This window comes from Gasterosteus aculeatus, chromosome 12 (assembly GCF_964276395.1).
Source record: "Gasterosteus aculeatus chromosome 12, fGasAcu3.hap1.1, whole genome shotgun sequence".
NCBI classification, from domain to species: domain Eukaryota; kingdom Metazoa; phylum Chordata; class Actinopteri; order Perciformes; family Gasterosteidae; genus Gasterosteus; species Gasterosteus aculeatus.
Genome location: NC_135700.1, coordinates 20,180,963 through 20,204,956, shown reverse-complemented (window position 1 = coordinate 20,204,956; position 23,994 = coordinate 20,180,963). Strand labels below are relative to the sequence as shown.

The following is a 23,994-nucleotide window of genomic DNA, read 5'->3' as shown; positions in this document are numbered from 1 at the left end:
CTTGTCAATACGATGGGCTGAAAGTGAGACCGCTTGGTTCCACCCTTTTATTTGGGTTTTTAACACCTCGCTCAAAGACAAAGGGTGAGAGATGAAAAATGGCAGTGTACTGTCTGACTGGTTCAGGAGGAGGTCAGACAACGAGGCTTTGTGGCCTCGGCCAGCCGCCACGGTTCAATAAAACGCTTTGATATGAGGAATAATGTCTGTGTGTTTCAAAGAGGAGGGGGGGGAAGACGAAAGAAGAAGAGATGAAAGAGTCACGTTTAATGTCTCCAACAGTTTTGGGGTTGTTTCTAAATGCTGAAGTACAAGTTTATCCTCGGTCACGAATGACGGTGATGCCACAGCTCGCAGATGACAGGATGACATGTGTGCAGCCCGCTTAGTAATTATACTTAAAAGGATGAAAGGCCTGAGAGCTGGTCCATTACTTTTCCCATGTATAATTAATGATTTTTAATGATTTTATGAAAAGGTCGACCAATAACAGGGAGAGTTTAAAGGAGCAGTTGAAAGATGGAGTGAACTTGGATTTAATCGTATTGTAAATTGTAAATGTGTTATGCGGTCGGTTGCTAAACAGGATTGTCAGACAAAAGGGCTTGGAAATTTTTTTGAAAAGATAAATGTTTATTGCTGTTTTTTTCTGCCAGCAGAAGGGAAAACAACATGTTTTACGGCGCAAACACCTTTTACATTACAGCCCCACCGGCGCTGTGGTTCCAGGAATCACAGTAGCTGTAATTCAATCCATTGTTTGTTTATATATAAACAAACAATGCATTTTTTTTCATAGTATTTGTGGTCTCCAGATGATGAATCCCAATGACTTTGGTGACACATGCGTCAAGCATTGAATAGATTGCCATTAGATTTGGAACAAACATTCATGTCTCCTTCTGGAAGCTGCATCCACTTTTTCAAATTAAGTTTAGTTCACCACCAAATACCTGCAGAATAAATGTCATCCGCCTCAGTTAGCAGACGTGAGCTTTACAACACAGAAAAGCTCCTGATAATCAACATTTCAGCATTTCGGCATTTAGCTAAGTCCGTAGACTTTTGATGAACAGAATACTGCTGTCAGGAGGTACGTAAATACCTGCGTTGTGTGTGTTTGTCCCTGCGGGTCTGGACACAAACAGCAAACCTTCTTAAATATTTTCATACCTGTCTGAGAATACATTTTTGCCTTCTAGATTTAAACGCCGCTGTTGCCTCTTTTGGTTCGGTTCACATTTTTAAACCGTAAACGTGACCGCTCACACTCAACAGATTGAGCAACAGTGTCTGAGTGAACAGAGGCCAGTTCATCCACTTGTAATGCTATCAGGTTCTTTGGGGTGCAGCCCAAGGCTCATTCACACGGATTCCTGTCAGCTTTAAACACTGTTTATATGACTTCCAACACCTCTGACAGGCCCAACCCGGCGCAGCACCGGCTGCCAGGCTGCAGAATAATGTCCCCAGTCTGGCCCGAAACACGCTGTATTTGCACGGTTTTTCTTTTTCTTCTTCGCCCAACTTTATGTCACGCTGCCGTTGGTGTTTTTCCCCCCGCAAGCTCAACTCCACTTCATCCGCCGTTCAGAGCAAACACGCACGCACCCAGCCGACAGATGATCTGGTTTGCAATGGCACAAAAGAAACATACAGATACTGTGTTCTTCTGGGCCGAGAGCTGGGCGGACCTCCCTCTCCCTCTCTCTCTCTCCCTCTCCCTCTCCCTCCCTCTCCCTCTCTCTCCCTCTCTCTCTCGGCGAGGGGAAACCTGAGCGGGGTCGGTGCGGTGCTGGAATCTACCGCACTGGCGTCTACCGGAGCCAAAACCTCCTTCTGGAAGTTTGGAAAGCGGGGCGGAGTGACAGCATTTCCTGCATCCATTTACAGTCCCTCAGTATGGAAAACATTTAGACCTCCTAGAGACGAGGAGTCAAGTCATACGCCGGTTGCATTTCTTTGGTGGTATTTTGGGGTAAATGCAGGTTTTGCAAAGGAAACCATTTCAAACTGCAAACAACAAAGTGGAAACAGAAAAAAAAGGAGGTGGTGTGACTGGCGGGATTGTTCCTCGTCATGGATTTGTAGAAGGAATTAAATCAAAACGTCTATGAAATGAGTCAAACATCAGCGGTGTCTCTGGAGACGTATTGTCTGAGGACAGGCACGATATTTACACCAGCCACAGCTAAACCACTATGCAACCACCACGCGCTGTGTTCACGCACACATACATTCATTTAAAAGAACTGTTGGAACTCCAGAAAACTGGAGTGGTAAGAGAAAACTGCAAAAAGAAGTAAAGGGAAGAGTATTATTTTTAAGGGGGGATCAAGATGGAGGTGAAGATGATGTTCTGTGTATAAAACAAAACTGGAATCCAAGAAGCTCGGTAAAGTCCTTTGTTTACATCGTCTGCTCGTGTGAATCATTGTGGGAGTGACACCCAAGCACAGAAATCCCATCTTGCGACAGAAGAATGTAAAAGTCAATGTGGCCGCAGGCAGCAAATAAATTAAATGATGGCGTCGCGACTTGTTAGAGTTCAGAGATCGACACTGTGAGACATGCCAGGTAACGCGTGACTGTTTAGTTTACGAAAGCCAATCCCATAAACTGCACGTCGGTCACTTGCCGTGACCTTCTCCAGTGACCTCCGGGGGTCACGACGGTGCTCATCAAACCGTCAGGGGACCCGGGGGGGCTCTGTGGGCGGATCGGAGGGGTTAAACGGGAGTCGAAGAGTCTCTCGGCTTCCATTCAAGAGGCGAGCAGCTTCAGGCGGCACTGGTCGCAGCTAACGGCAGCTGAAAGAGAAGTTTGTCTCCAACGCCCCCCCGTCCCCCCGTCCCCCGTCCCCCCCACCCACCCTGCGCCTCCGTCTCCATGTAATTACACTATGGCTGACAGACACGGCGCTTAAAGTAACAAAACAAAGGCGGACTGGGAAGCAAACAGGTCCACAGTCGTTCTGGGAAGAGGCGAGTCGGAGGCGTGTGGCTCGCTGAGTTTCATTGTGAGAGTTTAGCGGAGAGGGCGAAGAGTTTGAAGCTAAGAGGAAGAAAAGAAGGAGTCATCCTTTCACGTATTTCCATGAACTAATGAGGTCACTAAGAGCTCAGCCACAACTACTATTTGTTCATTTCTAGTGACACAAGTGAGTCATGTTTTTGCAGTTTGTAAATAGTTTCGTGACATTTCAGAAATATAAATGTGTGTGTGTGTGTGTGTGTGTGTGTGTGTGTGTGTGTGTGTGTGTGTGTGTGTGTGTGTGTTGGGGTGTGTTGTGTGTTAGGACGCAGTTTAAAACCAAGAGGGCGAGAGACGGAAGGAGCACAACTCTCAATCTGCAACTATGGACAGTTTATTTATATGTGAAGATAAAAATACAACCGATAAAAAGAAACAAATTTTCTCCATCCAAAGACTTTGATCCTCTCCTAACTTTATGCTTTGAATGACCTAAACATCACCATAACGACTTAAATCCTTTTTTTGGTTGAGTGGATATTAAAAGTGAAGGCCGGGAATGATTTTGTACTCACTCTCATCTTGACAACTTAAATAAATCTAATTGAATTAAAACGTATTACGTACATAACAAAATAATGTCACTGCTCAGAGATGGTCAAACACTTTGTTACCTCCTTTAGCAAAGGGAACACAGGACCATCCTTGAGAGAAGAAAAGGACATAATGCCGTCCCACAAAGGGCCGAGGTGATCAGGTAATGGGAATTGTGGGAAATGCGTTGCTTCTCGCAGGTGGTAAAAACTAAAACTGATGCACATGGTGACTCATTCTGTTAATCGAACAAACAAATCACCAAAGAAAATGATGATCTGTGCTGTACATAGACGGTGATGTAGGTGCAGATGTCTTTGTTGAAAAGCTCTGAGTGTAAGCTGCTTAACGGAGCCATCGCTGGTGTTAAGAGGAACGCCTGCTTTCACTCATGTGATCAGTAAAAATGTCTGCTGTGAAAAAACGCCCAAATCCAAAATATCGATTTCATCCTGATTAACGGAGCACAGTCATTTTTATTTATCTTTATTAATAAACATCAGGTACATGTGTGTTGGCTCGTGTGTTTATTGAGCACTTAGGAGCCGTCTGTCATCGTCTGTCTTTGCTTGTGAGGACATTAATAAACACTGATGTGCAATCAGCAACACGACAGCGAGGAGCCGTCTGCGGTTTCACACACGAGGGCTCGCTAACAGCGGAGGCATCGATCCACGCGCACTCTGAGCAGCCAAGACAAAACATCACGCTGATGGACAAAACACCATCAGCGTGATGGTCAGCGAGGGAAGGGAAGACTTTGGACTTGGAGGTTGGACTGTTTCTCCTCACGCGATCGCTCGCGCTTCTTTCAGATTTCTGCCCTCGTGGGATCGTTTGAGAGCAGATCGTCCAAGAATATTTCTCACACATTTACTCCAGGACGGCATGACATCATCATCATTTAACCTGCAGTCCCGTGAAGGGGGCCCAACCCACGGTTTGGGAACCTAGGCCATGAGGGTGAAGATGACCGACAGAAATTCAAAGCGTTCATGATTTGCACTTACGGAGCTAAAACCTGTAAGCACTGTGGTTTGTTCCCTTAAACCCATCTCTCATCCTGTTTGCGGCAAAAGCAGAGGACGCCTGCCATTAATTACCCACCCCTGATGTATTCGTTAACATAATTATAACATCATAACCTGGACGGGGTAATTACACGGTGGAGAAACGCAGCTCGGGAGCCTTGGGTTCACAGTGAGGTCAGAACGCACCGCGGCCCCCGGAGACGAGGGCCAGGAACACTCCTCCGGCCGCTCGCTGCATGCCCGGGCTCCGTTTCATCCTCTCCATGACTCTCCATCCTGAAAAAAGGAAAACAATTAAGACGGGAGGCGAGGCGGGGGCGTTTTCAGATGAGAAAACACCCCCCAAAAAAAGAGACGGAGGAGAAACATGGTCCTTCCAGCAACAACTCTCCCACCCAGATCCCTCTGAATCCTTCCATTGTATCCTGACCGCAAGTCCCAAACTTTGCCTGGAAAAGCACAGTGGAGACTTGACTGAAATACACATTGGGATTTTTGTGCTGTGTTTATATGGGAGTGAACTTCTATTAAAGGTTTGATCCCGTTCTGGTACATGCAAATACAAATACATGCAAATACAAGTTAAAAACTTCCATCACACAGAAATCACGGTTTTCCTGATGATGATGCTGCGACATCTAGCTCAGACTGTAGGCATCATGGTGGCTGGAGAGCTGCCAGTTCAACTCCCGGCCACTTGAGCAAGGCACCAAACCCCCATCTGCTTAGAGAGCCAACTATGCTGAAGCCCCCTTGCTCTTTGTGTTTGCAATGAGCAACAATAACAGACAATAAACATTGATTTTCCACATTTAAGGATTAATAACCTTCTTCATCTTCTTCTTCTTCTTCTCCTTTTGTACTGCAACAATGCAGAGATTGTTGAATGCTTCAGTGCTCCATTTTCCCTCAGGACTGCTGCGACTTTGTAATCAAGCCCTCTTTACTTTTAGAGCTAAAGTTAATTAGAGGTTTCAGCAAAGCAGCCTGCAGAGGTTCAAGGTCAAAACAAAAATGCCTGACTGCCTCAGCTGAACGACGTTCTGCTGCTGCTGCTGCTTTCAAAGCACACGCCTCTCGGAAGGTCACAGCCTTTTCTCATCGGTGTGCTCTCGCTCTTCCGTATGAGTTTCCAAAAGTGATTGTGTTGTTGAACGAGTCGAATGGGATGCCGTTACACTATAAAACCTTCTGTGGTTCGTTGTGCAATCTCTGAGTTTATTGTCTCTTACCACTTTTACGGTTTCCCATTGCAACCCATTCCCTTTAATGAAAAGGTTTGCTATGATTTCTGCAGTCTGAGCACACTTGTAAAATGCATTTTGTTTAAAGACACACACAAAAGAACCAAGAGAATTAAATCTTGGAACTTTGGGAACAGTGTGATCCAGAATCAATCCGAGCTCAAAGGTCCACTTATTTGCTTTTCAGAGACTTGAATTGGGTCACATGGCTCTCGCTCAGGGAACGCTAAGGCATGTTATCACATGACCTCAAGGCTTTACTCGACAAAGGTGTCAGATTGTACAAAGCTGTGTTGGTCTATAATCATATTCGACACGGTAACTGTGTTTACATTCCTTCATTTGCTCTGTGATAGCAGAGTGTGAGCTGTGCACACACTCTAAGAAGTGGAGTTACACCCAATAACCTCCAATTTGCCTGGTCTCATTACTCAAAAACCACCATCGCCGTGTTCTTCAGCTGAGATGAAGGGGGTGGAGTGTTTCTTCAACTTCCTTCATATTTTGTCTTCACTTTAAAGGATCTTCGATGGGATTGGAAACCAATCTGGGAGAAGAACATCGGCTGATCCATAGCTGTAAAATAACTTCATTCACCACCGAAACCTTTTATTACAAATACTTTATTGACAATGTGTGTATGGCACACTTTTCGATGGAGTCGCTTAATCACGAGAACATTAACCAGGTTTGTCTTATTTTTACAGTTTATATTTGCAAAATGACACTGAGAAACTGTAATGCGTATATAGAAGCAAAAGTGCATATTCTTAAATTCCTTTTTTTTTGTTTTGTCCACATACACATTACACTATATATAAATAATTGCATTGTAAAAATGACTCAAGTATTTACATGTGTAATATATTTTATATAATATATAAATTTTATATTAAATCTAGGTAGATTACAATTAGGATAACGGGTGAGGAAAGCTCATGCGAGTCTATCTGTGGTTGTTGAGCAGCACCTCCAGCCAGCACGGGCAGGAGGTGATGAACTGTCTGGAGTAGCAGGGCCCCCACCCTTTAGCAAAACTGATGCGAACGCTGTGGGGGTCCCAGGGCCCCTCCTGGCACTCGGGCTTCACGCCGCGTTCCGCCATCCAGCTGGAGCGCTCGTAGTCAAACACCTTGAGGGAGAAGCCCGGCATCACCCTCTCCACGCTGAGACCCCGGGCCCTGGGGGGGTCCAGGGTGGGCGAGTGGACGAACACCGGGTGCTGGCTGCGGTTGTACAACCACGCTCCGTCGGGCTCCCGGCTCAGCACGATGCCGTGGCCGATTTTACTGCGTATCTGTTGCACGCCGCCGCCGCCGCTCCCTCCGCTTCCGTGGGCGGGGTGTCCGTGTGCACCCGACGCGCCGTGGCTGCCCGGGTCGTCGCGGCGGCTGTGGTAGGCGTTGGCGTGGAGCTGGCCCAGGCAGAGGCCGGTGCCCTGAGGTAGGTCGTAGAAGATGTTGAGCGAGGGCTCGTAGGCCGGATAGAGGCGACCCACGCGCGTGCGCTGCTCCCAGTAGGCAACGCTGCACCAGTGAGAGCGATGCCCGCCGGAGGTCGAGGAGCCGATGGAGGTACCAGTGTCTGAAGGGAAGAAGGGGGGAGAGAGAGGGGGGGGGTGTTAATATTGGCAATGCGTAACGAAGAGTGCGTCCAATAATAACATTATTATCACTGTTGATGCTTTCTATACTTAAAGTACAACACAAAATATCTTGGCGGGACTTTGGGTCACAATGATCCGCAGGAACACAGGAAGAGCTTCAGCCCTCCTTAGATGGTCCAGGCCTTTGGACTGGATCATACTGGGAGGATGAAGGGCCCCATTTCTCCCAAAGTTATTCCATACTTCCTTTGCAGAGAGAGCACCGTCTGGCGCGTCGACCTGAGGTGCCCAACGGGGCCCCGACCTGCCGGCTACAAAGGCATCGAGCTAAGATGAAGAACCAGGCATGCGCACTATTATCTTCACCACCGGTTCTTCATTTCATCCAACTGCATTATTTATTCTTACGCAACAATCTTCATTTGTGTGATCCTTTATTATTCAGGACAATTGGTGCAGCAGTGAGGGGGAGTTCTTCTGTCTTTTTGTGCGGATTACTGTTTTAAATCAGTTTGAACCAAACCCACCCGCGTACGCTCTGTCGGGAAGCATCCGCGCTCACTGCGTTTCCTCGCTCACGCCTTCATGTTTCTCCTTTAATTGGTCACTTGTGAATATTTTGAAAAGGTGGCGAGAACTGTCAACACTGAACAGCCCACTTCCTCCTCACCACCTCCCTCCACAACACTCCTCCAGGTCCCGAGTTAAAGAGGAGCAGCAGCGAGGGGAGTAGGAGGGGGTGGAAAGCATTCAGCTCTCTGTCAACCTAGCACAACCCCGTGAACCCTTGACCCCCCCCCCCCCCCCCCCTCTCTCCCCTCCCGACCCCCGCCCCGGCCTTCATGCTATCAGCTCACATTAACTCCCACACAGAGTGATGCTATTATTTTGCTCCACAGACTCTATTGACACAGAGGATTTAAAGAGCCGTGTGCCCGTGGCCCCATTCCTTTCATATTCCCCCGAGCACCTCCTCTTCGTCCACCGGGGGCCGGGACGGCTGCGCCCCTCCTCCCATTAAGGAACGGCTTCAGGGCGAAACCAAGACCGAGATTAGGCTAGGTGTGTTATGTTTGCACGGCGGCCATTTTTGTTTGAAAGAGGGAGGAAGAGGCAGTGGTGGGACAGGGAGGAGGAGGAGGAGGAGGAGATGTGTGCGAGCGTTTCTGTACAATACAAGCACACATACGCTAGATGGTGAGATAGGGGCTCTAACATGCACATGTACACACACAAATTGCCCCTTCTGATCCAAAGAGTATGACTGTAACACACACAAAAACACACACACACACACACACAAAATTGCACTTCTCATCTGAGGCCCACGTGTGTCATTAGTGAATTCCAGGCTGGCAACTCCTGCGGTCTGGAGTTTTTACAGCTCTCCAATAAGAGAGCGGGTTGCTCAGCTAGCAGAATGTCTCCCTTTCTCTCGCTCTATCTCTCTCTGACTCTCTTTCTCCTTCTCTCTCGCACACACACACACACACACCCACACCCACACCCACACACACACACACACACACACACACACACACACACACACTTTTACAAGCCATGCTCTTCCCTGTAATAAGGCTACACAAACATGTCTGGGGAAACACAGGGGGACTTTATGAGCTCGCAATCAAATTAATTTCTCAAGAAGACATGAAACAAACTGGGACTTTTTAGGGTTTTTTTTTTTTAGACATGGTGCACTTTAATTCACATCATATAATGAATGATGCTGAAGAAAGTATCGTATTAAATCCATGCTTTAAAGTCTCCGTTGAAACAGTTGAGAATATGATGCAATTCGGTTTTTGTCTAACAGAGATCTGGAAGAAACTCCCATAATGTTTTGATTTAACTCCTTTATCTATATGCTTTTTTATATTGTTAACGAGTTTTATTTACATTACTGGGTTACAAATAACCTTATTCCTATTTTGTTTTCTCACATCATTCGGGGTCCAGAAAGTACGAGCAGATTTCAAATTGGCTCCCTCCTCTGCTGAAGATTGACTGGTGTGTTGTTTAAACTATTTAATCATGAGGTGGGACGGAGCGGCTCCTGGCCCCGTCCCGGGTGTCATCCACAGCTCCTGGTGTGATGAGGGAGCGCGGCGAGGGAGGAGCAGCGAGGAGGAAAGAGGAAGGAGCGGGTGGGCAACGAAACGTCTTTGGTGGAATTTCAAAAGACGGGTTCAGGCTGGAGGTTATCAGCGTGTTTGTGTTTGAGCCGGAGGAAGTCGTGAACCCGCGTGCCACAGTGCGACTGTGTGAGTGGGGCGCGCGCACCACATCTGTACGCGAGGGGGCCTGGCAGCAATTACCGCGTCCTGCCAGCATTTACGCCGACCGCCATTTAACAGCTCTGTTTGCCAATTAGATAAGTAGCCTTTGTTGTTTCATTTCAAAATCACTGTCTCTTAGTGCCAATCTCACGGAAACACCCCGGCGCGACTCCGCGGCCCGAACAAAGGTGAAGATAGGCGGAGCGTAAAACAAACAGCTGTGCTGTAACGAGATCAAGCCGCGCGTTAAATGCACGTACTGCTTTGGTTTTTATACGGATAAAAAAAGCAGTTCAAGGGTCAGACGGTTGAATCTGGAGCTAAAACAGTGACAACAACATTCATCTTTCCTTTCTTCTTCTTGAGTAGATATCAAAAGAAGAGTCAGACGTTTAGGGAAATACCCCTCGCTTGGCTGGGATCAGAAGATAGAAATCATACTCGTGCTTGGTAAACGTAGCCGGAGGGGAAAGATGGTTATCTTGGCCAAAGCTGCATTTTCTCATACGGCCGGCCGTATCTGATTCACTTGGGAGTTTTGCTCTAAATGAAGTTGATTTTGTACCAATTGATTTCTTTTCATATAAATGCCAAAAGCTACAAAGTTAATGAAAACCGCCTGCTTTGAAAACACATTTTCCAGTGTTGACGCTAAGCTAAGCAGACAAACAAGAGCGTAGCGTCAACCTTCTCATCTGATTCTCAGCAGGAAAAGCAAAAAGCATATTTTGGGAAATGTGCTTTTTGCTTTTTTTATATATATATATATGTTCTTCTCTCCCTCCAGTCGGAGCAGTTGAGGCCTCCTCCTGCTAACCTTAACCTGCATACGGATGAAAAAAAGCTCTGGGGAAAAATAAGGAGGAAGTAGAGGAGTAAAAAAAAAAAAAAAAAAAAGTGAGACTGGGTGAAAGAGGGAGCGGAAAATGAGAGGGAAAGAGAGAGAGAACCTGCCAAGCATAACCAGCATCCACGGAAAAAATGAAGAGAGAGAAAGAGACTGTGGGAAGAGAGCGAGGGAGGGAGGGAGACCCCCGTCTTTCATCCAGTGCCAAGGATTAGATTCCCCTCCAGTTATTAGACTCTTCCACTGTGCTGAAAGAAGCGGGTTGGGGGGGGGCGACAGAGGGGCGGATAGAATTCGGCTACTGACCATTGTCGGCCGCCTCTGAGATGCTTTGTTTGCATTTAACTTCCTTAAATTCCCCCCCAAAAGCTCTAAAAAAAAGGGGAAATAAAAGAAAATAGCAGAAGAGAGGGGGGGTCCGGTGTGGGCGGAGGGGGCCGGGTGGTACCCCTCCCCGGCTGCCGACTGTAGGTTGTGTGTTGTTTGAGACAACGATCATTACAGGGCAACTTCAATCCAGCGAGCCACTTTTAAGCTGGCGTCTCGACTATCTCTGCCATCAGCGGGCCGCGTTATCGCCAGACGCTGGCTTTACAATCCTACACAACCGGGCCCTCGCACACAAACACACACACACACACACACACACACACGGATTCTTGCACACGCACGCTATTTCCTACTCCCTCGGTTTCCATTGTAAAGTGGATCTTGTGATGCGGCCCGCTGCAGCGTGTAACGCCACAGCCCTCGCCCCGCTTCCAAGAAACACACACCGCTCCAACGCCGACCATTATTTCATGCGAACAAACGACCACATTCCTTGAACCTGCGGGTCAATGGGGGCCACAAGAAAGTTGCCGTGCGTCCATCGAAGAAAAAAAAATTCCTAGGGAGACGTGTTTGGAGGTAGTTTGGAAAAGCTCCTCCAAGAGGAAGAGAGAAAGTAACCAGTTTCCTGCATTTCTGCTGCTGCTTCAAAGTGCCAGACGAGCCGAGCCAAAGAATGTCTCGGACGTTTTATCCATTGTTGCATTCGGGACGCTGTCACGTCTCGTATCATCCGCCATAGTTTATGTCGTCACTGCGGACTGGGGGGGGGGGGGGGGGGGGGGGAAGCTGGAAATCCAAAACTGCTTTCACTTCGGGTTTTTATGATTACAGTTGAAGAAATGATCCAGACTATTTCCCAGTAAATAAAAATGTGGTTTCAGATGAGAGATTATGGACTGAATTGATTATGCACCAAGGTTCAGATGCATACATGTGATTGCTGGTACGCAATGTGTGATGTATTAGTATGCACAAGTATCGCAGTTATTTTAAAGAAAGTGAACAATTTATCGCTCCCATTTCGAGCTGAAACTGAGTTAATCTGAGAAAACAGTGCTGACTTGTCTCTTATTGTCCTGCACCTCACGCTGACACGTATTGTGTGACATTCTAAATTGTCCCTGTTCCACTCCGAGGCTGTCTTTCTGGCCTCTGCTCCAGAAATGGCGTCCCATCCCAGGGAAGAATCAGACCATTCGAAAAAGCGGCTGAATCATGCGATTTAGGGAGGAAATTCAGATTTTCACTGGTGCCATTTCTCAGGCGCGAGGCCCCCACCAAAGCCTCCTCCAGAGTAGTCATCAGTACTCTATTAGCGCGAAACCTTCCAGGATAACTGTCCACACGCCGGGCTGTCAGGCCGCTGTGGTTTCAGCCCGCTATACCCATGTTTTTAGGGCTGTTTGTGATTTCCTTTCAGGCGATTCTCAAAACTCTACTTAAAACTTATATTGATTATTTCTTCACCAGTAACGCTTTCAACACACGAGGACGCTCGCAGTGGTTCGCCTTTTTCCTGACTGAAAACGATTGTCCAGTTGGACAAAGTAGTTACAGAGTTATTACATTTTTTTAGCACGGGTTTCGGAGCAGATGCCCAAAAACCGGCTTAAAACCGGCTTTTAAAGAAAGAGAGACTGAGACTGAATCCTAAATTATACTCCTACAGCTCATCAAGGTGTCACAGCGGCTTCGGTGTTTGCGTGATTTATTGTTCCTAATCACGGTCGCTCTGCCGTTAAAAGGAGGTCACTTCACCTGCATTCCTGACATAATCTGGTTCATTCATACACACAGGTGAAAAGAAACACATCAAAGACGACGCTTGCGCCGAGTGGGGATCAGCTGACGCAAGTGCGCGTGGCGGCCGTGTGGTGCACGCGGTCCACGAGTTACCTGCAGACGCACCAGAGATTGTGTTGTTACACCACAACAGAACACACAAACTCCTAAGGTTAGCTGGGCTTCAAAAAGGTGATTTTAAATCCGAGCGGAGACACAAAAGGAGACGCCGAGAAGCGGAGCTCTGCAGTTGACAGGCCGCCCCCCCACCCCCCCCCCCTCCTCCCAACACATTCCTGGACAGGCCCTCTTCCTCAACACTTCCTCCCCCCCGCTCAGCCAGTCACCGGGGTCAAGTTGACAAGTCTCTCATTGAGCCTCACGGGGTCCCACTGTATGGCCTTCACTCCTCACGACATAATTACGCACATTTATTGGTGGAACGGATCCATTTGTTCCTCTGCGAAGACGCCATTATGAAATTCCTTCTCAAACTTAATTTGGGAGAATTATCTGAATGAAACGCCAGTGTGGAACGCACTGATATATAAAAAAAATAACCGTGGACTGACAACACAATGCACAATCGCCGTGCATAACTCACGCAGCGGGGGGGGTCGGGGGGGGACACGAGGAATGTGAAACCTGCAGTGAATTAGTAGTTACCTTTGCACATGTGTGTGATAAGAACACATTTTGCATTTACCATAAATTAAACCTGCTTCGATGAAGCACACACAGCCTGACATACACAATACTACCTCACTGTGTGGACACGTCCACACTGTCTCTTATTTAAATACAGAGACACGCGGTTACATTTAAGGAATTCAAATCCCTATTTATCTCTCATCCCCAAATCACCCACAATCCAGACATTTCTAGCTTTTTAGCCTTGTTAGCGAGTTGCTAACTTTATTAGTTATTTACTACATCAGAGATTGAAAAAAACAAAACAATGGGGTGCTGGACAGCGTGCAGCTGAGGGGGACTGCAGTCACGTGCCAGATCCTCATTTTATCCGTCACCAAGAAACATCGACTTGTGCAGGTTGACCCATGAAATGCTTTTGTTTCCAGGAATATGGAGCAAAATAAGTGGCATTAAAATGTGTCATATATATATATATATATACATACGGACGTATACTTACGTAACTATAGAATATGTAACTATATATATATATATATATATATATACACACATTCCTCATCAAAGTCGGATTCTGGAGCTTAACTACACAAGGCTACTGTGAGTGTCACGGGTGAATGACACACACACACACACACACACACACACAAACCCACGCATGTCGCGTTGGTCTTAACTCGGCGTTACACTGAGCGCTTCCAGCGCAGGCGACAGTTTCCTACATTTCACAGAGTCAGAGAGCCTGTCCACATCTGCAAAGAATCTTTAGGTTCAGCCGCATGGCAGGATTCCATTAAAAGCCAAATTGCGGGTTGGCAAAAACTCTGAGGGAACAACGGAAAGCCACAGCCAGTCCTGTAATTTAAACCTTATTTTAAATTGTGATGGCTTGACAACATGGACCGAAAGCGAGGGGGCGAGAATAAGACTCACAAAGACGGAGAGAAGGAGAGCAAAAATATGTGGACAACAAACTGAAGAGGCTAAGAAATGAACACTTATCAGACCAAAGAGGGACAGGAGACACGTCGGGAGGAGGAAGAGGGACAACAGAAGAGGAAAAAGAAGGAGGCAACGTCGGTGGAACATTATTGTGATTTGGGGATAAAGTCTATTCTTGATACTTGGTGTTTTTTTTTCTGACGTGTAACACTTTCTAAGTCCACGAACTCCAATAGGTCAAAGGTTAACCGATGCCACTCGCACAGATGCGTAAAGCAGTGTTGCGTCTACCAAGAGGGAACGGAAGCAGAGCCAAGATCAAAGAATTCCTGACAAATAAAATGTTAAGAAATAGGAAATTAAATAAAACCATTTGCGCTTTGGCGTCTTTCTTTTAGTTCCGTATTGGGCGAACAGCGATGTCATCCGATATCCCTCCCTCAAGTCTTTGGAGCAAAGTCATTCAGAGTCGAGCATGGCGACTGTTTCTACGTATCCGCCCAACAAACGTGTTTTATATACGTCTTCGCTGGCAGGAGTTGCAGCATCAATGCCCGGGCGGAGAAGGTTTTACAGCCTATTTCTACGTGTGACGATTACAAACTGAGCGAAAAAACACTTGCGTCTTGTTCGTTAAGCTGCACGCTTTAGGTTAAGGTTAAAGAAAGATGGCGGCCCGTGTGATTTGTTATTCAAATCACTGAAGACTGCGATCTTTCCTTAAAATCCGGTTCCTTTGCCTGACGATCACTGTGAAGGGTTATTATGACAAATACGTTCCTCGCGGTTCAACATCTAGGAGACAGGGTTCTAGTGACCGTCTAAACCCCTAAAAAGTCCCAAAAGAATCCTGAAAACCAACAAAAGGCACTGAACCGACCCAACGCAAAGGAGCGCTGGGTGGACTGTGCGCCGCGTAGCCGGCGTGTACGTTGAAAAGGAGCCGTGGTGGAAAATACTTGAGGAAATGGCAAATGGGCCGGCACTTGATGTTGAATTCCACAGTCTAATGTGTCTCAGTCAGGCATAAGAAGGCATGCCAGCAGAGAGGCCGAGGCTCCGGGGTCACCGAGAGGACCCGTCCCGATATGGGTGATACCTCGCGCGCTCTTCCTACACCTCCCCGCTGACGCGATAGTAAAACGAGTTTACGCCAAGGTATCTCGTTTATTACGCACATCTTCCTCGTCCGAGCCTCGGCGGGGGTGATTTGCGAAAACCCGCGTCCGACTGCGTCGACCCGGGCCGACCTGGAAAGCTTTGCGCTTTCTGAACCCCCCCCCCCGTATGACGGCCCGATCTCTTAAGACCGCCTCCCGAGCCTCCAGGAATGTCGGCTCAGGTCCGCGATGCTTAAGTATTATTAACGGCGATATGTTCAAACGCGTATCGGGTGTCACTCCTGCAGAGCCGGAGCCCCCCTCACACCCCCCCCCCCCCTTACTGCCGCCCCTCACTGCGAGACCCCCCCCCCCCCCCCCCCCGCACCCCCACCTCACCTTCCCAATTTCCCAACATTCCTGGGCCGTGCCCCATCAGTCAAAGGGCCGATTCATGGGGTTAATGCGGCAGCGAGTGCAGACAGGGCTTTGAGACAGGATGTTTGGCTGATACCTTTGCTCCGCTTAAGCAAACAAGCCACCAAAATATGATTACCCAGGGGCCGAGACGGAGCAAGTCCTCTTGTCCTACCTCAGTGCGCCCAGGCCACGCTAATGTCCACTAAGTACCATTTGCTTTACTTGTTTCCACATGTTCAAAAGCCCAAAGACAACAAGGGAGGACGAATGTCTGAGGGGCGCGGTGAGATCGTGTGACATAATAGCTGACGGAGAGACGCCGCCGTCTCTTTCCGGCATTGTCCTTCGAAAAGTCTCTACCGCTTAAAATAACGACAATCTTTTTGTAATTTTATAGACTTTTAAGGCAGATTTTCATGACCCGAATAAGAGGTCTGAGTCACAATGAGCGAGCGACTGATCTGCACACTGGCACTAGTAAGTATTGTTCCACAGATGTCGATTTCTCTCGGCTGGCGGCGGCTGCTTTCACGTTGTTTTCATGATCGTGCGAGTCCTGTTGTTTGTCTCACGCTGCGTTCATGTCGGCCGATTTCTGTTGGTGTTCTTCAATAAGTCACACATCCCTCCCACCAACGGAGCAGTTCAACTATTAAACGACCAAAGAGTCGTCAGACCGTGCAAGTTCTCCGGCAAAATCCGATTTTGCAAAAGTGTCATTAACTGTGTAGTTAAAAAAGCAGAACGTCGAGCTCGCTTCCAGCCGATCGCGTGATCGGTGAATGTTTGTTTATATGCGTTTTGTGTGTGTTTTTGTTCAGAACCCTTATGCGAGTTCTCTGGAACGATCTTATCACGGAGTCAGAGAGAAATTCCTCCCTTTCTCCCTCTAGTCTCACTCCCTCACACACTCCCTCACGCGCACGCACGCACACGCACGCACGCAGACAATAAACAGCCGAGTGACACGTTTCGTCGGGCGTCACAGAGCGCCGGTCCAAGTAGATTCACGAAACTTCCCACCGATTTTTCCTCCCCCCTTTCAAAGCCGTGCCGTCTGCTGCGGTTTGAAGGGAACGTTAACTGATTGAATGATAAAAGAGGCCAGGGCAAAGGTATGTATGGACCACACCCTGCTGCAGCCTTTTTCCCCCCTCAAAGCTCGGGCGGCTTTAAAAAAAGGAATAATAAAAAATAAAAAAAAGATATGCTAAAGTGCCGAAGCACATGTTCAATGTTTGCATTTGTTCTAAAGAAAACATCACAGGCTTTAGATGATCACCTGCACAGAAAAGATCCATTCACACTGGTGAAAGATCTAAGAGACATCAAGGTCTTCTCTTCATAGAGCTGCAGACAAGCTTCTTGGGTACGAGCTTCATGTTCAGCTTGTTTCCTGCTCATTATACCCGTCGTTACTCAAAAGAGGAGCCCGACAAAAGCTACGCGCAGGATTCCTGGCTGCCTCTGTTAATTCTCCTTCCTACTCCGGCTCTTGGCTGCAGCGTTCTGGTGTGGGGGGCAGGGGATCAGAGACCACACACACACACACAGAACTACCCAAACACACACACGCACACACAACACAACTTATCTATTTAGACTCGTTCCACCAGGCAGACAATAGAAACCTAAAACGTGCCTCTCGTTTGACTCGTGACCTTGGCTGAACAGTCCGCAAAGACAAAATGAGTTTATATTCTACAACTAAAAACTGTAGCTAATAAGTTCATTTTGAGAGCCGTTGAATACAATTTGACTAAACTGCAGAGAAAATGTAATCCAAGTAATTAAAGCATCTTCTTGTTCCATTTCTGCTGAGGTGAGCGTTGGGGGGGAGAAGACGACTAAGTTTCGGGTCACACTCAAACCAAAAAGAAAGTCTCCCCGGGGTGCGGATGATTCTTCAGAGAGCTCCGCGAGGGGCAGCGTGACTACACTACGCAGACTTCACGGGGGCCCGTCCACCTCTCAGCGCCGTCCGCAAGCGAGCCCGGGGAGGCTTGATCGAGTGGGTTTGTGGGTTTCTTCTAACGCTACGAGGACGTCTCCACCCGACCCCGGCACGTAAACAAATAAAGCTCCAGTTTCATCATCTAGAGGGGGCTGTTTCCTGTCCCAACGCAGCCCCCCCCCCCCCCCCCCCCTCTCGGCCTCTTTCCACATATACACGCACACAAAAACTCTACACCTCCGCCTCATCAGAGCCGCTCGGCTCCCCCCGCCCCCAAAAATGCCAGCCTCTTTCCACTGCTCAATTGCCGAGAGGAATGGAGGGATTTGAGGGAAGAAAGAGGGAAAGAGGGGGGATGGGTGGCTTCGTGAGGCAAAAGGGGGGCGGGGGGGGGATTGGGAGTATGCGCGGGGATCTTATTGCAGCTTCATCCCAGGGAAATATTTTGCTCGTGGAGAAGGCATTGGGAAAGAGAGAGAGAGAGAGAGAAAGGCTACACTGCTGTGGCATCTAGATAGCGAGAGACCCCCGGACCCCCACCGAGCCCCCCTATGACAATAGAAGCTTTATGCGCTGCAGCTTTTGCTTGTCTTAACCGCCTTTGAAAGTAGGAAGGAAAGCGCAACGCAACAACAGCGGTTAAGGTGATTTACAGGACGCACGCTACGCTTTCTCTTTTGGTGCCCGAAAGGGGGTCGGACTTCTTCAAGGGGAGAACAACACAACATCTGCGTGCATCTGCAGCGACGCTGCATGTCAACTCACCTGTGTAGTCTCTTGGCGTAACGTGAGGCGGAGCGGGCGGGAGGGGGGGCACGGTTTCAGTGTAAGACAGAGTCGAGTCTGGCGGTTCGTGGAAGAAGAGGCACAAACAAACAGGAGAAGAGTGAGCAATTGTTTTTGCCGGTCGATTCTTATTTTTGACTCATTTATTTTGACTTACAGCTCCGTGGATCGGAGGGGAAAAGACTATTTGAAGGCCACCTTGAATTACGTGGCGTTTAATGAATGAATAATGAAGACAAGTATTGGTCGCCGCCTTAATAAGTCTCTCAGACTGTGTGTCTGCACAAACACAGCCTCCCTATTATAAACTCTAGATGTCAGGCTCTTCAAACGGGGAGATGAGCACAGATAAGACTCAACTAATTCTGCGTCGCTTTCAACACAAGCAGCTTTTCAAAGATAATCTTGTGTTTCCAGTCTAAAAATATGATGGTGACGACACCCTCTGTGTCATTTTACTGGTTTGCAATGTCGGGAGCGTTTCTCCAAACTCACCCAGTGGCTTGTGTTCATCCACACGGGACAGAGAGTAGGGGGGAGGAGGTGAATCTGCAAATACACACAAAAGTTCACTTTAATTTGAAGGCGGTATACGGTCTTTTAGTTAAATGGTCAGCGGATGAAGAAAAGTACTGAGGTGATCTCCTCACGCGGTCTTATGGAACCATCGAAAACGCCAAAGCTTTACTGTTCGAACTTTTGATTAAAGTGAAATGCTTACAATTGAATATTTAGTTTAATGCATCATGCACTATATGCACAATAACCAACCATCCACGATAACAGGGGTTTATTCTGAAAACACAGCTCTAATAACCCTCAATCAAGAAGAATGTTACAAAAAAAAAAAAAACGTCTTCAAATGATATAATGCACAATAGTACATAGACCCCATCTTTAGAGTGGATGAACTGACGCAACATACAAAGCCTCTTCTCTTCAGGGAGACCATTAAGCCCACCTGTTTCTTACAGCTAATGATAATGTATGGAGTACCTCCTCACATGTTGTTTGTCCTGAGGTAATATCACTGTTTGGATTTATAGGCCACCTTCAGAAACAGATCTAAGGAGCTTTCTGCAGTGACTGCATGATTGCAACACTGTAATCATGTGCAGTCTCTCTATTTAAAAAAGAAAGAAAATACAACCTGGACCTGCAGGCATCTCACCCTGTCTGTTCATTATTTTAAAGGAGCTATATTCCATTCTCAGTGTGTTCAGTTTGCGCTTTTGCTTTGACGACGTCGTCATAAAGTTTTCAGCCCAGTTGTCTCCGGGGACTTCTCCTATGTGAAAGCAGCACTGGAAACTGCCAGCAAATGCTGCTGGGAGAGTCCCTCCGGGTCCAAAGTGGACGCGGGTTTGTGGCTGCGGCCCCTTTAAGAGCACAGGCAGTAATTGCTGGAGTCCTCAGTCAGATACCCAGCGCGTCAGTCTGGCGCCAGCACTATGCAAACTGTATATTATCGGCACTCCTTCACCTAAATAACAAGAGGACGACCTCCTTGTAAGAGAGAAAGAAAAAAAAAAAGAAAAAAGAAAGAGCCTAAGTGCAACTTGAGAGCGACCTTCAATTGGATGATGTGGGAAGCAGCAAAGTTTTGTGCAAATTTAAATGAATGTGGAATGTGTGTTAAATGTGGAGGGGAAATGAAAGTAATTGTTGACCAAACTAAAAGGCCGGAGTTATGAGAATGTAATAAAGCTGCAGCGCATGCATGCATGCAGACAGTGACACAGGATATTTACTGGCAGGGGTTTCATTTGTACACAGTGTGCTGTATTATATTATTGTTATAAAATGTCAGATGGCTTCATCGGGAACCACTAAAGTGTCTTTGCTCGTCATTGTGACTTTTATATAACTACAAAGGTTCAGGCTGCAGGCAAACAACACTGTGACCGATTGGAAATTCACATTAATTCCATGCTGGCGCATTCATATTTACGCTGCAAATATAATAATGTCATAATAGAAATATTATATAATGTGTTATTTTCTGAAGGGAAATGTCTGATTTAAAGCACCGCTCCTCCTCCTCCTCAATGGTGATGTCCTTACCTGGTCCACATAAGCGGCTGTAGTGATAAGGATTGCAGCACACCTTTGCGCCGTCGACTGCGCCGAAGCTCTGACACTGGCCCAGCGTTTTGAGCCGGGCGGAGAGCGGCAGGTCGCTCCATCGGTACACCTTGGACACGAGCCACTGAGGAGGGATGTGATGCGCCCCGAGCCGCAGCTCGGTGCTGGGCACCATGACGCACTCGCTGGGTATCCCTCCTTTGGTCTCCACAGCCTTCACCAAGGTATCCAGAGATCTCTCCTTGAGTCTTTTCAAAAAACCATGAGCGGTGCTCGCGAGTTCCTCCTCCAGCGCCGCGTGCCTCGGCGCGCACTGACAAGCGCCCCCTGCGTCTTTACTCGGGGCCCAATAAGGGCTGCGGGCTCTGAGATCCCATTCCCCAAACAAACAACACGTCACCGTCCTGGCGTCGCCCTGCTGTCCCCGCCGGGAGCCTCTCTGCTCCGGGGTGCACATGGCGCCCCGGTCATCCTCCGGCTGCTGCTCCTCCTCCTCCTCCTCTTCCTCCCTCTCGGCGCTCTCCGCGAGGTCTCCAGCCTCCCCCGTGGGTCCCGGCGCCGGGTCGGTGTGCGTCACCGACCGCTGCTCGTGTCTGCGCAGCTTTCCTGAGTGTCTGCCACACGGGCCGTTCCGTCCTTCCTCACCTCGTCTGCCTCCATCCCGTCCGTCGCTCTCGGTGACCAGACGGCTTCTCCAGAGTCGCCGTACAAGACCTGAGCGTTTCGACTTGAACATACGACAACCTAGACAGTTTTGGTTTTGCCCTGTCGGTCCCGTCCGGGTCTCGGGAGATGCCACATCGATTTACGCTCGACGCGCAGGACCGCGGGGTTGTGCACGGTGCGCGCCACATGCGCGGCCGGTGGTCACCGTTTTCTGGCTCTCCCGAAGCATCAGAGAAGGGATTTCAATCACGCGTTGCGTTAAACATCACCGGACTGTCCGCACGAGAAGGCACTTCACGCAGCCACTGCGCGGCGACCCGCCGTCGCCAACTTAATTAAGCCGCAACTAGTGGCAGCCCTCGCACAAAGTCCTCAACTCGCCAGTAGCACTCCGAGAATCCCGCACACAATCTACAAACCATAGCTGGACGTCTGCAGGGGCCGCATCACTTCACGCGAACACAGACGAGCATCGGAGACGTTAATCCAAAAAGTTTTCCAGAGTTTCCACTTGAGGCTTCGTGGACCTCTTGAGCCGCGGACGATCCTTCCGTCGCTTCGAATTAAATCCCCGCAGCACCGAAGTCCCGGTGGGTTTCTGTCGCTGTGGTCGAAAGCAACAATCCCGCTTGCAGAGTCTCGGGGTAGAAAAGCAGAAGCAGTCCGGGGACTCCAGCGCCAAACTCCGGATTCCGTGCGGAGAAGTTGTTTTAAAGAGACCTGGAATTACTCCGGCTCTCCACTCCCCTGCGAGTCTCCGTCGGACGCGCACACACGTAAACACACACGCGCGCGCACACACGTAGCCACATGCACACACGCGGCCGCTGCGTCAAGCTGAACAGAGTGGAAGACGGGTTGTTTGACGAAGATTTTCAAAATAAAAGTATTAACGGTGAACGTGGTGGGCAAATTTGTGGATGAGAATTACAAGAAACAATACTTAAGATGTATGTCAAAACATTTGATTTATTTATTGTGTGATTCCCAAAGCCTATGTCAATCTACATATTCTAAAAGCCACACCATTAAGACTGAAACTGCAAAAAACACAAAGGAAGTAACTTTAAAAGGAGCAGAGGATCTGTTTAGGTTACTGTTTCCCATGTTATGGCTGAATTCATAACATTTCACATTATTTTAGTTTGCTTTCAGTGTCCTGGAAAGACTAGCTCTACATAACGTTTTATTTTATTCATATTATAAGTATTCATTCGGAATATTGAAAAATAATGCTGTTTTTCAATTTCAACATTCCATTTTTAGTTTCCAAACATGATGCTTTTATTTTGAAACCTAAAACACCGAGCCTGTATTTCGACAGGAATTGACTCCCCCCTCTCTCTCTCTCTCGCTCTCTCTGTCTCTCTCTCTCTCGGGGCCCCAGAGGAAAGCTGTGGAGCCATTGGTTGATTCCCGCCATCATGTGCCAGTCTAGACACTTTGGCGGCTGGGAGCCGAACTGATTGTTGCGCAAACACGATAGGTTTCAAGTTTCTTAACTCTTAACTCCTAAAGACGCAACATCCTGCTCTGCCCAAAGTGGAAACGCTCTGCAGGGTGGACTTCACAGGGGAAAGCACAATGATCACGGGTGAATATATGTTTTCAAATAAAAATAACAGCTTAAGTCCAAATAGTTCTGGACTGTATTTGATAGATGATGGAATCAACATATGGTATTTGTTTTATTGCCTTTACATCACATGTAAATATTATTGGTATTATATTAAATAGCCATAAAATAAATATGTTTAGCTAATTAATAATGAAGTTGTCCGCTTCACCCGCTTTACAATGTGAAAATATTCCATACTCAATGATGGTGAAAAACTGAGCTTTTAGACCATAAAGTATTTAATATAAGGTGATACTACAATACCTCCTGAATGTTATTGATCATTACAATGAGTAGCTATAGTTGTATTATCGTTAAACACATTTGAATAAAGTGTGCATTAATTAATCACAATACCACAATGAAATGAGGGCAATAATACGGACTAAGACCATTCAGTAAAGTTATTTGAAAACATAAATGAAGGTAAAGGCTCAGGTGTACGTACTGTGCACATGTTAATACGTCTGTTAGCTCAAAATGACCTCTTCACATGTACGTAGGGAGTGGGTCACTGAATTCACATCCTGCTTTTGGTGCTTCGCCGCCAGAGATCAGCTGGTACTCGATGCTTAGATTGGTCAGGGTTTAGGCGTTAGGGTTGAAATTGCTTCGGGTCACAATACAGAATCCGTAATAATGTTAGCGGGTCCTCTTTTCGCAGGCCGCCATGTTGCATAAACGTGACAAAGGCTCCGACGAGAGACGCGTTTTTTATATTACTTGAAGCTCGCTGTAAAGCGGGAGTAAAGCGGGAGTAAAGCGTGGGTAAAGCATAGGCATAGCGGGGTAAAGGAGGGGTAATGCGGGGGTATAGCAGGAAAAGGCGCGGGTATAGCAGGGTAAAGCGTGGGTATAGTGGGGGTATAGCAGGGTAAAGCGTGGGTATAGTGGGGGTATAGCAGGGTAAAGCGTGGGTATAGTGGGGGTATAGCAGGGTAAAGCGTGGGTTAGGAGGGGGGTACAGCGTGGGTAAAGTGGGGCTAAAGCGGGGGTAAAGGAGGGGTAAAGCGTGGGGGTAAAGGGGGGTAAAGGAGGGGTAAAGCGTGGATATAGTGGGGGTAAAGCGGGGTAAAGGAG

General features: G+C 47.7%; 1 protein-coding gene across 2 annotated transcripts; it reads right to left on the bottom strand.

The window, feature by feature from the left end:
* Positions 1-6,449: 6,449 nt before the first annotated feature.
* LOC120811386 (mothers against decapentaplegic homolog 6) lies at positions 6,450-22,296 on the bottom strand. 2 transcript variants are annotated; one of them, XM_040166674.2, is made up of 4 exons: positions 20,610-22,296; positions 19,041-19,094; positions 18,525-18,602; positions 6,450-7,426 (listed from the first exon to the last, which is right to left on the bottom strand). In XM_040166674.2, the coding sequence occupies exons 1-4, from the start codon at positions 21,364-21,366 to the stop codon at positions 6,789-6,791; spliced, it is 1,527 nt and encodes a 508-aa protein (XP_040022608.2). In that variant the 5' UTR covers positions 21,367-22,296; the 3' UTR covers positions 6,450-6,788. The 2 variants fall into 2 exon arrangements, with proteins under 2 accessions (XP_040022608.2, XP_077941759.1); XM_078085633.1 differs by lacking the exon at positions 18,525-18,602.
* Between the last annotated feature and the right edge of the window lie 1,698 nt (positions 22,297-23,994).

Coding starts and splice junctions, on each gene's coding strand:
- LOC120811386 (XM_040166674.2), bottom strand. CDS start 21,366: ATGTTCAAGTCGAAACGCTCAGGTCTTGTACGGCGACTCTGGAGAAGC. Junction 18,603..19,040: donor GGATGAACACAAGCCACTGG/GTGAGTTTGGAG, acceptor ACGAACCGCCAG/ACTCGACTCTGTCTTACACT. Junction 7,427..18,524: donor TACGCCAAGAGACTACACAG/GTGAGTTGACAT, acceptor TCTTCCCTTCAG/ACACTGGTACCTCCATCGGC.